This window comes from Oryctolagus cuniculus, chromosome 20 (assembly GCF_051225735.1).
Source record: "Oryctolagus cuniculus isolate XC-2025 breed Fujian yellow rabbit chromosome 20, ASM5122573v1, whole genome shotgun sequence".
Classification (NCBI taxonomy): domain Eukaryota; kingdom Metazoa; phylum Chordata; class Mammalia; order Lagomorpha; family Leporidae; genus Oryctolagus; species Oryctolagus cuniculus.
Window position 1 is genome coordinate 10,762,230 of NC_142886.1, and position 17,438 is coordinate 10,779,667.

Here is a 17,438-nt window from a genome sequence, read left to right on the forward strand (position 1 = left end):
AAAATAAAAAGCAGAATCTTCTAAACTATAGCTTTCAGTGTGTGACAATGTAAAAGTCTCAGCTGTAAAACAATAATAATAAAAACAAAGAACCACAGGAGGGGCCGGCACTGAGTTGATTGTCTGTATCCCCCCAGGTCCGTATGTTGCAAACCCAATCACTAATGTGACAGTGTTGGCAGACAGGATCTGTGGGGGGTGATTAGGTCATGGCAGGGGGTCCCTTACCAAAAGGAACCCACAGAAGTTTCCTGTTTCTTCTGCCAAGTGCACAACAAACTAGACAATGTACCTGCAAGGGCCTCGGTATTCAAAACCTTATTTATTTATCTACTTTCATTTATCCAAAAGGCAGAGTAAGAGAGGGAGAGGGAGAGGGAGAGGGAGAAGGGGAGAGAGAGGGAGAGGGAGAGGGAGAGGGAGAGGGAGAGGGAGAGGGAGAGGGAGAGGGAGAGGGAGAGGCAGAGGCAGAGGCAGAGGCAGAGGCAGAGGGAGAGGCAGAGGCAGAGGCAGAGGCAGAGGCAGAGGGAGAGGGAGAGGGAGAGGGAGAGGGAGAGGGAGAGGGAGAGGGAGAGGCAGAGGCAGAGGCAGAGGCAGAGGCAGAGGCAGAGGCAGAGGGAGAGGGAGAGGGAGAGGGAGAGGGAGAGGCAGAGGGAGAGGCAGAGGGAGAGGCAGAGGGAGAGGCAGAGGGAGAGGGAGAGGGACAGGGAGAGAGATCTTCATCTGCTGGTTCACTCCCAGATGGCTGCAACAGCTGGGGCTGGGTCACACACGCGGAAGCCAGGAACCAGGGGCTCCAGCCAGGTCTCTGCTGCGTGGGTGGCAGGGATCCAAGTACTTGAAATCCCCAGTGCTGCCTGCCGAGGGGCACATCCAGCAGGAAGTGGGATCAGGAGCGGGAGGCAGGACTCGAACCCAGAGGCTCCAATCCGGGATGCAGGCATCCCACAGAGCAGCTCAGCCCTCTGCACCACATGCCTGCCCCTGCCACGGTCTCCATCTCGGACTTGCCAGCGCCTTGAACCGTGAGAAATAAATTCCCATCTAATCCACGAGGTCTTGTGTCAGCGACCCAGAGAGATTCAGAGGGCTCCCCCACGCACGGCTTCCTACCGTGTACTCCTCAGGTCACGACATCATTCCCCGGCAGCCAGTCTTAAAACCCTGCCCGGCCAAAGCAGAAGAGACAGCGCCTTGAACGCGAAGTCCCAAGTTCTCAGACTTACCCTTTCAGATTTTCTTTTTCCGCCAACCAGGCTTTCACGGAGGTGGCGGCCACGCTGAGCTGCCCCTGGAAATCTGCAAGGAGACAATACTGGCTTTCTCTGTCTTCCTTCAAAGTCGCAAGAGCCTGGAGCAGCGTGTCCAAGTGCTGGGCGGGGTCTCCGGTGTCGTGGAGACCCAAGGCGCTGGCTTCGGCCAGTGTTTCGATGGCTGCTCTCTTTGCTTCCAGCTGGGCGTATAATTCCTAAAAGCAAGCAGGCAACCCAGTGAAGCATTCATTCCCTGGTTCATTCATTCACTTCTTCCCTTTCCTCCTCCCCTCGAGTAGTACATTCCACAAGACCCTGTTTTAAACCCAAAGGGTCTCCAAGGGTTGCATGGAAAATGCGTGGAATGAGAAAACTGTGCATTGATCGCAAACTTGATTTACAGGAAAACAAAAATTTTTCAAGTTCCATTTTCCATGCACTTTTCGAAGTCCCCACTTATTTCCTTTGTCCACAGAGAAACAAACGTTCTTAAAATACTTTAAAGTATTTTCCCCTAGAATCAAGTTAAAACCAAGACTAAAACTTCATCCCGTTCTCTTCAAAGATTCTACCAGGTCTAAAGGGTCATTCGCCTGATTTTTATTATTTACACCTATCACTTCTCTCTGCTGTTTCAAATACATGTATTTTTTTTTAAGATTTATTTATTTATTTGAAAGTCAGAGTTACACAGAGAGAAGGAGAGACAGAGAGAGAGAGAGAGAGAGAGAGAGAGGTCTTCCATCCACTGGTTCACTCCCCAATTGGCCACAATGGCTGGAGTTGTGCCAATACAAACAATCCAAAGCCAGCAGCCAGGAGCCTCTTCTGGGTCTCCCATGTGGCTGCAGAGGCCCAAGGACCTGGGCCATCTACTGCTTTCCCAGGCCATAGCAGAGCTCTGGATCAGAAGTGGAGCAGCCGGGTCTTGAACCCGCACCTATACATATTTACTGTAACGTAAACTTAGCTAAAACTGTAGGGATCATCTATAATCCCGCTTTTAAAAACACAGCCACGTGTTGGATTTTTAGATCACATAGTTTTAAGTACATAAATACATAAACACAGCTGTAAAAACAAAACAGGAAGACCCCATAATGTTGATCATTAGGAAGAAATAAAAGGGCTGTGTCAGAATCCGAAGAATACGTGTGACCAAGAAAAGGAACAATGACAAGTCAAAATCTCCAAGTTTTCTTACTGAGTAAGTTTTCGGGAACTTTGTGCAAGAGAAAGAAGACTAATGTTCATTAAATCTTACACTTTGTAAATGGAAAGACTGATGCAACTCACTGATGAGTACATAATTATACAGTTACCAAATTGATCATCAGGCAGAGGTTAAATAAGACTTTTCACTCGGTGCGAGGAAGTTTTTGGTAATTAACGCATATTGTATTGCACTGGGTAAACGATGCAATCATGTTGCCAGTACCTCTATCTCTTTTAATTGTTCATTTCTTAACACGACATCCAATTCTAAAGGTTGATCTTGCAGCCCCCTGACTTTCTGCTCATCTTCGCTGTTTTTCATGCTTTCTTGAACGCCAAGGGAAAGTTGTTTTGACAAAATCATCTCCACAGCTGAATTCTGAAAGCATAAAGAGATTAATTGCTGAGCAGTCCCCCTTCCAAAGGAATGATTTTTATTTTTCTTGATAAAAACTTTTCAGATGCTTCTATTTAGTTGGAGTAAAGGCTTTGAAGAGATATATTTGGGCACTACCAAAGGCAACTTTTTTTTTTCCATACAACTTTTTCTCATGAGAAAATACAGGAACTAGCATTGCTTCCTTAAATACTGGGGCATAATCTATAATATTTTTATTTTTTTTAGATTTATTTATCTATTTATTTATCTGAAAGTCAGAGTTACAAAGAGAGAGGAGAGGCAGAGAGAGAGACAGGGGTCTTCCATCTGCTGGTTCACTCTCCAATTGGCCACAATGGCCAGAGCTGAGCTGATCAGAAGCCAGGAGCCAGGAGCTTCTTCCTGATCTCCCACACAGGTGCAGGGGCCCAAGCACTTTGGCCATCTTCCACTGCTTTCCCAGAGCTGGATCGGAAGTGGAGCAACCAGGACTCGAACCAGCGCCCATATGGGATGTCGGCAATGCAGGCGGCAGCTTTATCTGCTACGCTACAGCACCAACCTCATAATCTATAATCTTAAAGAACACAGATACAGGAAAAAAACAAAAGTTCCAATATGTGTACAAGGGTGCTTCAAAACTGACATGGAAAAGTGAAATTACAACACAGATTTATTGTGGCACAAGTCGGTTTCAATCTATTCAGTTTTTCATACTAGGCATTTTTCATAAACTTTCTGGAGACCCTTGTATGCATAGACTTCAACATTTTTTGTATGAAAATAAACATCCTTTAACTCCATTTTCCATGAACTCTTTGAAGTCTACTTATATTTGGTATTTACTGCGATGGCAAGAATAAGAAAAATAATGTTTTACTGTGGCCCAGGGGTAGTTTCAGTGGGTAGGAGGAAGGGACACCAAGACGCTATGGTACCAACAGTAAGCCACACCTGAAGACAGCTGGCAGTAAGAATTACAGCCGGGGTAAGACAGGAAGGTTGCGTGTGGAGAAATCCCATCTTTGGAGAGAGTTCTAAAACTCCGAGGCCCTCCACGGACACGTAGACAGAGAACCTCCATCCACCTGTTCATTCCTTCTGCGGAGGAAGGGCCTATAAAGGGTCACGAGAAATGCTCATCCTGATAGAACTACGCACGGATTTCCCTTTCCTTTCTATTGCCCGCCAACTCGGTGAAGTGCCCCCGTGTTTGCTGAGCGCTTGCACGAACCAGGTACCACCCCAGTGATTCGGAAAACTTCCCATCAGTGTGCCAAGGAATTAATTTTTACTTTCAGGTTGAATTACAAATGAAAAGTCATGTAATTCTACCACATGTAGGACATGAAATCTATAAAGTGACTAAAATGAGTCCACGACTGCAAATAAGGATGACAATATTGTCTTTTTTTTTTAAAGATTTTTTATTTGTTTATTTGACAGGTAGAGTTACAGAGAGTGAGAGGGAGAGAGAGAGAGAAAGGTCTTCCTTCTGTTGGTTCACCCCCCAAATGGCCGCTAAGGCCTGCACGCCGCACCGACTGGAAGCCAGGAGCCAGGTGCTTCCTCCAGTCTCCCGTGCGGGTTCAGGGCCCAAGCACTTGGGCCATCCTCCACTGCATTCCCGGGCCACAGCAGAGAGCTGGCCTGGAAGAGGGGCAACCGGGACTAGAACCCGATGCCCATGTGGGATTCTGGCGCCGAAGGTGGAGGATTAACCAAGTGAGCCATGGCGCCAGCCCGACAATATTGTCTTAAAAATATCCCAGCCGGCGCCACGGATTCTAGTCCCGGTTGCCCCTCTTCCAGGCCAGCTCTCTGCTGTGGCCCGGGAGTGCACTGGAGGATGGCCCAAGTGCTTGGGCCCTGCACTCACATGGGAGACCAAGAGAAGCACCTGGCTCCTGGCTTCGGATCCGCGCGGCGTAGCGGCCGCAGCGGCCACTGGGGGGTGAACCAACGGAAGGAAGACCTTTCTCTCTGTTTCTCTCTCTCACTGTCCACTCTACCTGTCAAAAAAAAAAAAAAAAATATATATATATATATACACACACACACACATCCCAAGAGAGGGGCTGGTGCTGTGGCATAGCAGGTAAAGCTGTCATCTGCGGTGCTGGCATCCCATATGGATGCCAGTTCGAGCCCCAGCTGCTGCACTTCCAGTCTAGCTCTCTTGCAGCCTGTGAAATCAGTAGAAGATGGCACGGGTGTTTGGGCACCTGTTCCAGTGTGGGAGATCTGGAAAAAACTCCTGGCTCCTGGCTTCGGATTGGCCCAGTTCTGGCTGTTGTGGCCTACTAAGGAGTGAACCAGCAGATGGAAGACCTCTCTCTCTCTCTGTCCTTCTCTCTCTGTGTAACTCTGACTCTCAAATAAATAAATAAATCTTTAAAAAATATATCCCAAGACAGTACTATCAGATGTTAACATGAGTGGAAATTGCATGCAGAAGCATAAGGAAATTTTCTGTACCATATTGGCAACTTTTCTGTAAAACTATTCTAAAATCAAGTTTTGTTTTGTTTTGTTTTTTTAATAAAATAAATAGTGTTGGGAGCTTCACCATTTTTAACTGGTAGAAAATCCCAGCTATGTAGGGTTACTGGGCTTGTTCTTTTTTTTTTTTTTTTTTAAGATTTATTTATCCACTTGAAAGTCAGAGTTACAGAGAGAGAGAGAGGAGAGGCAGAGAGAGAGAGAGGTCTTCCATCCGCCGGTTCACTCCCCAGTTGGCTGCAATGGCCAGAGCTGCACTGATCTGAGCGGGTACAGGGAACCAAGCACTTGGGCCATCTTTCACTGCTTTCCCAGGCCACAGCAGAGAGCTGGATTGGAAGTGGAGCAGCCGGGACCCGAACCAGCACCCACATGGGATGCTGGCACTGCAGGCAGCGGCCCCACCCCCCACACCACAGGGGCAGGCCCTTTGAAATTCTTAATTGGCCCTTAGCACAGGTCATTTCGTGCCCTCTCCCCATGAGGGATTGAGCCACCAGACCAAACGCCCACCCCTCTTTATCTAAGTAAGAATTTGGAGTACTTGGTCTTGCTTACCTGATGAACACATGCCTGAAGACCGCACTTACCCAGGAAAACACCAGCGACGTGTGTGATGGCTGCCTTTCACAGCCAGAAAAGCTACACTTGGGAACCTGAAAGCACCCCAGAACTCCCTCTGTCAACCAACCCCAAAGCCACGTTCCTACTCTAGCCGTTGAGGGATTCAACAGAATCCGTCACACGAGAGCTTCAAATGACAAAGGTGGTGTTCCTTTGCTCGCATCATGGAGCTTAGAACCCAGACCCCAGGACCTGATTGGCTTCCAAGAAAATTCTCTCCTAACCATTCTTCCCCTGCCACCCTGGAAGGAGGATCTCCAAGAAGTCAGGGGAAATGGCTATTCTGAGAAAACTTCGCAGGCACCAATAGAAACTTATCTTTTAATTTCATTATCCGCGGACTTTCTGAAGCACCCTGGGTCTCTTCGCCTCCTGCAGCTCAGCAGTGAAAGGCAATTCTAACCTCAGCGTTAGTGCCATCAGAGAGAAGACCAAAAGGCAGAGCGACAGACTCAGAGGGTGCCACGGTCACAGTCCGACGTCCACAGCGTTGACGTGGGGCACACAGGTGTCGCCACCACACCTGCTACTCAGTCTCTCACTGTCACCTCCCTCTACTTTGGGCTCCAGCCACAGCGGCTGAAACTCCTCAAGCTCACGACATCCTGGGCCACAAATACTCCCCACGCCCAGGCCTGTGCCCTGTTATCTGCAACTGACCCAGAGTCTTAGACCACAGGGGTCAGCCCTGAGGGGAGCGCTCTCTGACGCAGGCACCCAGGGCACAGCCCTTGGCTAGAAGCTCTTATGGAACTGCGCTTCTTCCCGTCTGTGCCCATAGTCAGACTCTGCCTAGAGAACACAGATTGTACGAGTGTCTGAGTGCTCACTGCCCGTTCAGTCAATGAGAGGGAAAACACGGGGGCTGTGCTTGGTCTTCTATTGTCAGCACTCACAGTGGGTTACAGAGCGGCGTGGAAATAACTTGAGGACCAGACACCCGTGAGCAAGGTCAGGAGTGGCTGCAGGGAACGTGACACAAGGGCTGGGATTCCAGGATGGAGAAGCCCGAACTGAACACAGTCCCCACAGAGGTCAGACAGCACAGCAGGGCACCACCGTGCGGTTCTAGAAGGTCGCAGGGTATAGAAACCCTATTTGAACGCGTTTAGCCACGTGTCCCGAGAACTTAACTCGGACCTCAATTTTTCCACCCGTGCAGCATATTTTGTGCAATGGTCAAGTTCTAAGTGTCAGGCCAGCATTCCAGACAGGATGTGCGGGGTCCCATCCTAGCTCGGCTGGACTTCAGTGTCCTAGCCAGAAATACAATGGCTGCGAAGGTCTAATGTCTCCTCTCCATCTGCCTGAGATTTTAGGATGTGGGAGCGTGTTTTCAAACACATGTTGCTTGGAGACAGAGGTTAATATGCACACTGTGTGAGTCATTTATCCTAGCAAGGAATCGAGCCCGGACTGTGGAAACACCTCCAGAGTAAGAGGCAAAACTTGGACACTGAGCAGAGAGAGCAAAGCTGTGAGACAAGGACAGGGCTGGCACACAGCCCAACGAGGCACCGCAGTTTGTCAGGTCTGCTAAGCTACCAGGATAGAGACCATTCAGGACAAGGCTGAAAACTCTCTCCTGTAGGCGGCTCCCCTTGTTATCCCAGTACTAACTCGGCGCTTTCGCTGCCGTCACCGCGAGCTGGAAGCCCTGTGCATTCTGCTGCACCTGCCGTCATCTCCTTCCCCGGCCTTACGACAGATGCTTTCTTAACCATCAAACTCTAAAGGCTCAGAAATTTAGGAAATGAACAGAAAACAATTCAGAAATATGATTAGACCCAGTAACCAGGAGGTTAAAGAGGTGATTACAGATGAATGGTATAAGGATTATTTTTCCCTATCTTTTTTTAAAAAAATGTATTTATTATGTGAGAGAGAAGGAGGAAGGGAGGGATGGGGTGGAAGAGGGAAGGGAAGAGGGAGGCGAGCTCCCCAGACAGAAAGAACTCCATCCAGGGCTGCCCCGTGAGTGGCAGGCACCCAAGTACTTGAGCCATCAGCTGCTGCCTCCCAGGATCTGCATTAGCAGGAAGCTGGAGTCAGGAGTCAGAGTCAGGACTTGAACCAGGCACCCTCATAAGGGACGTGAGCCTCTTTATCATTGGCAGGAAGCTGGATCAGAAGCAGAGCAGCTGGGTCTCTTGAATCACACTGCAAGCGGCAGCTTCATCCAGCGTGCCACCATGCCAGGACCCTGGCCGGGAGTGTCTTAACCAGGACGGCAAACACTCTCCTGCTCGTATTTGACTAAAGGCAACTTTGTCACATAGATTGCCATTTGCAAGCAATGGGACAAGAAAGATTAAAATGCCAGTGCAATTGTGATGCCACTTTATGTTTTTTTAGAAAAATAATAAATTACGGGGCCAGTGTGGTGGCACAGTAGGTTAATCCTCCTCCTGTGGCGCCAGCATCCTAGATGGGCGCCGGTTCAAGTCCCGGCTGCTCCACTTCTGATCCAGCTCTCTGCTGTGGCCTGGGAAAGCAGTAGAAGATGGCCCAAGTGCTTGGGCCCCTGCACCCATGTGGGAGACCCAGAAGAAGCTCCTGGTTCCTGGCTTCGGATCGGCGCAGGTCAGGCCGTTGTGGTCAATTAGGGAGTGAACCAGCAGGTGGAAGACCTCTCTCTCTGGCTTTCCCTTTCACTGTCAGTAACTCTACCTCTCAATAAATAAATAAAATCTTAGGGCCGGCGCCGCGGCTCACTAGGCTAATCCTCTGCCTAGCGGCGCCGGCACACCGGGTTCTAGTCCCGGTTGGGGCACCGGATTCTGTCCCGGTTGCCCCTCTTCTAGGCCAGCTCTCTGCTGTGGCCAGGGAGTGCAGTGGAGGATGGCCCAGGTGCTTGGGCCCTGCACCCCATGGGAAACCAGGAAAAGCACCTGGCTCCTGGCTCCTGCCATCGGATCAGTGCGGTGCGCCGGCCGCAGACACCGCGGCCATTGGAGGGTGAACCAACGGCAAAGGAAGACCTTTCTCTCTGTCTCTCTCTCTCACTGTCCACTCTGCCTGTCAAAAAAAATAAAAAAAAAATAAATAAAATCTTAGAAAAAGAATAAATTATGAATGTACACGTTTCTTTGATTTTCTTCTTTATCATTTCTGTTTAGGGACATCTAAAACCATAAGGGATTAGACAGTTCTCACTTTAAACCATGCTTTAATTTGTTACTAATGCATACAGGAAAGGGGTGGTGGATGTTGGTTCTGTCTGATCACACTTAAAAAATCTTAGAAATTCACAGGCAAAAATATGCAGTAGGGTATGGATCATAAACACCCATACCTTTCAGACCACAAAGCTGGTAAGTTCTTTGCCTTTGGTTCTGCCTTAATATTTCTGACATTAAAGAAAAAGCCAACCAGAGGTTCGGATCTAAAACACCCCTTGCGGGAACAGGTGGTTAGCCTGGTGGTTAAGACGCCCCCATGCCACGTTAGAGGATCTGGGCTTACTCTTCAGCTCCAACTTCCTGCTAACGCAGACCCTGGGAGGCAGCAGTGATGGCTCAAGTAGTTTGGTCCCTGACATGCACACAGGTGACCTGGACTGCATTCACTCCTGGCTCCCGACTTCTGTCCAGCCCCAGCCATAGTGGGCACCTGGGGAATGAAACGTACATAAAAGCTCTGTCTGTCTGTCTGTCTCTTTCTGTCTCTCAAAACAACAACAACAACAAAAAACCAAAATATCTCTAATTTTATATAAAATGAAATGCTTGACAATGGATTCAAATAAACACTCGTACGATGGCAATTTTTGAAAAGTGCAGTCACACTTCCAAGAATGCTCCAAGGTGAATGAAATTTACTACAGAAAAAACAAAAGGAAATATACATTTCCTAAAAATTCTGGGGAGGCTAAAGAAAATAAAAAGCTAAAAGCCCACTAGAATCCCAAAAGTATGTAAAATTAATTGGATAATTATAGATGCTCCTTGACATAAGACACGGGTCCTTCCCAACAAAATCATTGTAAGTTGAAAACATTTTTTTTTTTTTTTGACAGGTAGAGTGGACAGAGAGACAGAGAGAAAGGTCTTCCTTTTGCCATTGGTTCACCCTCCAATGGCCGCTGCGGCCGGCGTGCTGCGGCTGGTGCACCGCGCTGATCCGATGGCAGGAGCCAGGTGCTTCTCCTGGTCTCCCATGTGGGTGCAGGTCCCAAGCACTTGGGCCATCCTCCACTGCACTTCCCGGGCCACAGCAGAGAGCTGGCCTGGAAGAGGGGCAACCGGGACAGAATCCAGCACCCCGACCGGGACTAGAACCGGGTGTGCCGGCGCCACAAGGTGGAGGATTAGCCTAGTGAGCCGCAGCGCCGGCCAGACATCTTTTTTTTTTTTTTTTTAAAGATTTATTTATTTATTTACTTGAAAGTCAGAGTTACACAGAGAGAGAAGGAGAGGCAGAGAGAGAGAGAGACAGAGAGAGACAGAGACAGAGAGAGAGACCTTCCATCTGCTGGCTCACCTCCAAATGGCTGCAACAGCCAGAGCTGAGCCAACCCGAACCAGGAGCCAGGAGCTTCTTCTGGTCTCCCACGTGGGCACAGGGGCCCAAGCACCTGGGCCATCTTCTACTGCAGAGAGCTGGATCGGAAGCAGAGCAGCCGGGACTTGAACCAGCGCCTATATGGGATGCTGGCACTGCAGGCAGAGGTTTTACCCACTACGCCACAGCGCCGGCCCCTATAGTGTTAGCGTTTAAGCTCTGATGATGGTATCCTCACATTTGGGCAAAATAACTTGTGCCAAAGAGGTGTCTGACTGTTCTCAATGAGTTAATAATCATTTCCATTAGTACAATAGTTTCAGATGAGTCAGATTTGTAAGTCAGTCGATTGTGCTTTTATGCACTCTGTGTATCTGGTACAATTTAGATTCCTGCGTACGTCGTTTACATTAAGTTACTGCATTTGTCGCATTACATACCTGTATCATATTTGTCGATGCACATACTTGAACTCTTTTACTAGTTGTTCAACCTTAAAGTTGCTCTTCACCTTACATAGCCGAACGTTACAGAATCTAATACAAAGGCCCTTTCAAAAGTTCATGGAAAATGGAGTTAGAAGATAAATTTGGTGCAACCATTTTTGAAATCCATACAAGATGTTCATAAGAAGCATCTTAATTAACTTTTTGAAGATCCTTCATATACATGGATTTCAAATTTTTTTTGCACCAAAATAAACTACCATTTAATTCCATTTTCCCCAGACTTTTTAAAGTGCCCTCATACTACATAAAAGTAAACACAGTCAGTACTTATGGTAGGCGCTGTGGTGAAGCGGGTAAAGCCACCACCTGCAGTGCTGGCATCCCATATGGGTGCCGGTTCGAGTCCCAGCTGCTCCTCTTCCGATCCAGCTCTCTGCTGTGGCCTGGGAAAGCAGTGGAAGATGGCCCAGGTCCTTGGGCCCCTGCACCGGCATGGGAGACCTGGAAAAAGTCCTGGCTCCTGGTTTCAGATGGGCACAGCTCCGGCCATTGCGGCCAACTCGGGAGTGAACCAGTGGATGGAAGACCTCTCTCTCTCTCTCTCTGCCTCTCCTTCTCTCTCATTCAAATAAATAAATAGATATTAAAGAAAAAAAAAACATAGATTCACAAAAAATTCCTGTTACAAAAGAGCAAAAGCATAAAATGTTGTTTGAGAACTTAAACTAGTTTTCTGTCATCTAGATTTGTAAAAATTATTTAAATACTTAAGTCCTTTCATCTGCTCTGAAAAAATCATTTTAGGATTGTATGCATATATTTTTATTCATTTTATTTGAAAGGCAGAGACAGACAGACAAAGATGGCCAGACAGACAGACAGAGATCTTCTACCCACTGGTTTCTCTCTAAACAGCCACAACCACAGAGCTAGGCCGGGCGGAAGGCAGGAGCCACAAACTCCATCTGGGTCTCCCACTTGGGTGGTGGCAGCCCAAGTACTTGGTACATCGTTAGCTGCCTCCTGGGTGCAGTAGCAGCAAGCTGGATTGGAAGCGAGGAATAAGCAGAGCCGACAGACACTCCAATACGGGATGCAGGCACTCCAAGCAGTGTCTTGGTTGTAACTCATGCCTGCCCTTACAAGTTTTGTTTTGTTTTGTTTTGTTTTTTTTAAAAAAACATATCTCTTGCTCCTGAAATACTAGGGCACTTGAAAATGCCTGAAATCCATGCATACAAGGGCTCTTCCACGGAAACCGCTTATTCTATTTACGAAGCCAGTGAAGCCAGGTGGTGAGCTCACCCTGGCCGGGTCTAACCTTTGCTGCTGTCCAAGTGGCCCCCACAGGGTGAGAAGCAGCCTGCTGGGGAGACCCCTTTCCCAGCACAGTTCCCAGGATAGCCCCCTCGTGCCTCTTCCATGTCAACCCACAAGTCAGGAGAAAGCGCTTTGGCGACCAGAGGGAAACGCAACCCATTGGCTGAGGATGAAACCAAGGAAACATTGTTCCTTCTCCCCAGCGAGAATCAGAGTCTGAACGCTGCTAACCTCCCGGGAAGTGACATGACCACACGGGAAAGCGCATTTCCACTACAGGGTTAACAAAGGAAAAAGAGAGAAACCGCAGCCTTTCAAACAGTCTCTGCTTCATTATCAAAATCGACAACAACAGCAACAACAAAATGGGGCTCTTGGATTTTTTTTTTTCTGAGAAACAGGATAAAGCACATTTTCTTTTCTTTTGCCTTTTCTAATTTTCGTTTGTGCCCTTGACCCAAGGCAGTGTATCTGATTACCTACCAGCGAGAATAATAAGCCGAAATTGATGACTGACATTTCCACGGCCTCAGCGGGAATGTCTCCCCGCTGAAAGCCGGGCTCTTTCTGTAAGTGGGCTTCGTAAATAGCCGCACGTTGAGGACTTAATAGCGAAATCACGACCCGCTTTTCAGAGCTGAACGCCTCTTCACGCCCAGTCTTCATGACTAAGAGCGCCCTCCCAGCCCTTACCTTGTTTATGTCTCCGTCTTCCTCCAACTTTCCCACTGCAGCCGCCTCCTCCGGGCTGCCCTCCTGCTGCTCCCGGCCGGGCACAGTCAACTCCCCTGTCCCTTCCTTTGCGCGTTGCAACTGGAGGTGAGCACTGTGGAGGTGACTTTCAGCCTCCTGCTTAGCAGACTCGATTCTGCTTTCCAAATCTTTTTGTTTATGCTGAAGTGATTTTACATCCTCTTTGATAACCTTCTGTCCCACAGACGACGTGTTTTGCTGGACGGACTTGGCTAAAGCTGAAATCTTGTCTAACGCGCCGCCCTGTAAACTGAGTTGATGTTGGAACTCCTATGAGCGGAGAGGACACAATTACAAAATGCAGTCGCTGGGCAGTTGCCAGAAGAGTTCATGAGCTTTTGCAAACCACCAGGTATTCTGCATCCCCAGTGGAATTTTTTTTCTTTAAGAAAGCAAACTTCTCAATTCATCTCACAAAGAAGAAACTTGGGGGAAAAACTAAGCCAATGGAGCATCCCACTCTCAAGCGGATTTTCTAAGTTCCAGGAGGTTTGGAACAAGCCACACAGAACATGTTTGCAGTGCAGTTTGTGGGACACGGGAGGCAATGAATAGCTAAGTGCTGAATATACTCTGTTTAAACACAGCCTTTTCAGAGGCTGGCAGCTGTGGCGTGGCAGGTTAAAGCCCAGGGCTGCAGCACCAGCATCCCATACGGGCAGCAGTTTGAGACCTGGCTCTCCACTTCCCATTCAGCATCCCTGCTGATGTGCCTGGGAAGGCAGTGGAAGATGGCTCAAGTAATTGGGCTCCTGCACATCATGGGAGACCTAGAAGAAGCTCCTGGCTCCTGGCTTCCGTCTGGGCCAGCCCTGGCCATTGTGGCCATTTGGGGAGTGAACCAGAATTTGGAAGATCTCTCTCTCTCTCTCTCTCTGCCTCTCCCCCCCTCTCTCTGTAACTTTGTCTTTCAAATAAATAAATCTTTATTAAAAAAAAGATATCAACCCTTCTAATGTACCACCTTACATATACAGCAAGAACTTAATATTTAATAACTGCTTGAAGGAATGTGGCTAATTTGAAAACTTAGACTCAAAAGGAATTTGAGGTATGATAGCAATTACTGATGTTACTGTAGAAATAGAATAACCCTTAATTACTAAGTCAGTCAGGCAGGATTCATTAACCATTAGCTTATGGGGCTGCACAGTAAGCACTCATTCATTCATTCATTCAACTGACAGCCAAGCACTAAGACATGTACTGGGTTCCATAAATGAGTAAAATACAGTTCCTTTAAGTTCCTGCAGTCCAGCAGGACAGACGCAGGTGTAAACAGTTGCAATAGAATGGGGGAAAAATCTATGGTAACAACTACACAAAAAGTTGCATATTTGATGTGTTCACATCAAAGAACCTGGGTTCAACTCCTGACTGACTCCTGACTCCAGCTTCCTGCTAATATTGGACACCCTGGAAGGCAGCAGGTGAGGGCTCAGGTCATTGGGATCCTTCTCTCCACGTGGGAAACCTAGATTGAGTCCCTCGCTGCCCGCTTCGGCCTGGCCCAGCCTTGGCTGTTCCAGGCAGTGAACCAAACACACGTTCAGCAGGTGCCCGCGCTCCTGAGAGCGAGACTCCCTGTCTCACGCTTCAGCAGCAGCAGCCTGGCCACACCTGGAACACCGGAAGCCAGTGCATTTGCCAGATTCCCACGACTGAAACAGGAGGCAGCCCTGTCTCAGCGTCGGGCCACCCTGGAAGGGATGCTCTGCCGGAAGCCCAGGTCTCTTGGTGGAAGGCGTGAGAAATTCCCAGGCCTGCGCCCGCAGCGGCTGAACACAGGTGCCGGGGAAAGCGGTGGCTGAGAAGACGTCGCTCGGGTGTGGAAATCATGAGAAACCAAGGAAGGGGTTTGGGGGATGCAGAGAACAGGCTGCAGGCCTCTCACCGCCTACGGCTGGGAGCTGTGGGAGGGAGGCTGAGATTCTTGGAAGCCTTACACGAGCTCAACCTTATCCTGGGGTGCAATGAATAAAGTAAAAATCACGTAACTTCTAACCACCCGTGAGGAAAATGCTAAACTGGAAACATCCCCCCACACCCGCCAGGGCTTGCTGTATGGTTGGATGCATCCTTCGGCCAGGCAGTGAGTCCTGGAACCACCAGGCTGCTTCCCGGAGCCACAGGCTGCTCTCCAAGGGCCATGAGCAAGGTGCTTGCTGAGGTTTGAGTGAGATGTGACCCCTGACCTCACGCTGGTGTTAACACACCCAAGCACCAAAGTTTCCGTAAGTTAATGATAACAAGAGGGTGTATACAAAATTGTATTTATTTCTATTTGAGAGAGAGAGATCTTCCATTCACTGGTTCCTCCCCCAAATGCCCAATACAACCAGGGCTCAGCCAAGCCAAAACCAGGAAACTGGAACTTAATCCTGGTTTCCTGTGTGGGAGGCAGAAGCCCAACTACTTGTACCATCACCTGGCTGCATCGCAGGGCGCACATTAGCAGGAAGCTGGAATTGGGAGCAGAGTCATGATTTCAACCCAGGCAGACTGATATGGGATGTGGGTAATCCAACTAGCTGCTTTTTTTTAAGATTTATTTTATTTATTTGAAAGGCAGAGTTATATATTTATATAAATGTAGAGAGAAAGATCGTCCACCCTCTGGTTCACTCTCCAAATGGCCTCAACATTCAGGGAAGCCAGGAGCTTTTTCCGGGTCTCCCATGTGCGTGGCAGAGGCCCAAGCACTTAGGCCATCTTCGGGGCTAGATTGGAAGTGGAGTGGCCGGGACTCGAACTGGTGCCCACATGGGATGCCAGCACCGCAGGCAGAGGCTTAACCTTCTACGGCCCGGCACTGGCCGTACCAATCAGCATCTTATCTGCTGTGACAACTGCCTGTCCCAAAGGTGGAAACTTAATCTAACTATGGACATTTGGGGAGTGGGCCTGTTGGGAGGCCTTAGGACGCTGGGACACACTCTCAGAAGGCAGCTCTCATGAGACGGTTGGTTTTAAAAGCCTGAGTTGGGCCCAGCCACCCACTCTGCTGCCTGGGTCACCTTGTACAACCACTGCCACCCTCACCAGATGCCAGCCAATAGGGCTGCCTGATCCTGGACTTGGACCTATCAAATTGTGAGCTAGCTAAAGCTCTCCTCCTTACAAAGTTAATTAACTTGGGCATTTCACAAAGCACGGTTCAACCAAGATTATCAAAGGATTTGGCCACTAAAGAACTTTCTCGTTTTTTTTTTTATGACTGGTCAGAGCTTTAGTTGTCCAAGAGCCGTCTGCAGAAGACATTGATGATTCGAACCCAGTTGTAACTCAGGCCTATTTTTAAAAACATCGATCGCGTCTGGACATGGTTTAATACCTCTAGTTTCTGCAGCTTCTCCTCCACTGCGATTCGATCCACAGGCTGATCGGCAAAACTGGCGAGTTCCTTGGAGAGACTGTCCAGCGCGGCATTCGATTCCGTGAGGCAAACCTGGTAGGACTGGTGCTCCTGAACGTGACCTTCCAGCTTCTGCACGGAGTCCTGAAAACCAGACCATCAACAACGTACAGTGATTTCTCTCCGAATCTCTTCACCGATCATGACGTAACTCACAATGTTTGCTTAAGTAGCCTCCATCTTGAAACAGCAACGGGACAATAAATCATCCAGAATGATTAAGCAAAGATTATAGTATTTCAGATATTTTATTGCCAATTCTGTACCTCTCCCATCTCATCGAAAGCACATTCATTTTGCCCATGTTTCTTTATCTTTATTTCTTTCATGAAGTTTGTGAAACAAAATGGTGACAAATTACATCATTAAATTACAAACATCTTGGTGCTGGAGTGGCACAGTGGGTTAAGGTGCCACCTGCAGTGCAGGCGTCCCCTATGCGTGCCAGTTTGAGTCAATACTTGGGCTGTTCTCCACTGCTTTCTCAGGCACATTAGCAGGGAGCTGGATAGGCAAGAGGAGCAGCTGGGATTCAAACTGACGCCCAAGCAGCATCTTGACAGCCAAACCCAATGCCTGTCCTTTGCCTTTTTTGTTTTTTAAGATTTATTTTTTATTTATTTGAAAGAGTTACAGAGAGAAAGGGAAAGACGGAGACAGACAGTGACAGAGAGAGAGAGAGAGAGAGAGAGAGAGAGAGAGAGGTCTTCCATCCGCTGTTCACTGCCCAAATGATCACAATGGCCAAGGCTATGCCAGGCCAAAGCCTGGAGCCATGAGCTTTTTCCAGGTCTTCCACATGGGTGCAGAGTCCCAAGCACTTGGGCCATCCTCTGCTGCTTTCCCAGGCACATTAGCAGGGAGTTGGATCAGAAGTGGAGCAGCCGGGTCTCGAACCAGCACCCACATGGGATGCTGGTGTCACAGGCAGTGGTTCAACCTGCTACACCCCAACACCAGCCCAAACCCCTTTGCATGTTCACCTAAAAAGGACAAACTAAATTCTGCAGGCTTTTTGGTTGACC

General features: G+C 48.5%; 1 protein-coding gene across 8 annotated transcripts in view; it reads right to left on the reverse strand.

The window, feature by feature from the left end:
- SYNE2 (spectrin repeat containing nuclear envelope protein 2) overlaps nucleotides 1-17,438 on the reverse strand; it is a 392,381-nt gene that overhangs the window by 191,787 nt on the left and 183,156 nt on the right. For all 8 annotated transcript variants that reach the window (XM_051826403.3, XM_051826401.3, XM_051826405.3 and 5 more), the window contains 4 exons: nucleotides 16,333-16,497; nucleotides 12,939-13,268; nucleotides 2,692-2,847; nucleotides 1,227-1,468 (listed from right to left, as the gene is read on the reverse strand). In XM_051826403.3, the coding sequence (XP_051682363.3) occupies nucleotides 1,227-1,468; nucleotides 2,692-2,847; nucleotides 12,939-13,268; nucleotides 16,333-16,497 (893 nt within the window). The remainder of the gene's footprint in view (nucleotides 1-1,226; nucleotides 1,469-2,691; nucleotides 2,848-12,938; nucleotides 13,269-16,332; nucleotides 16,498-17,438) is intronic.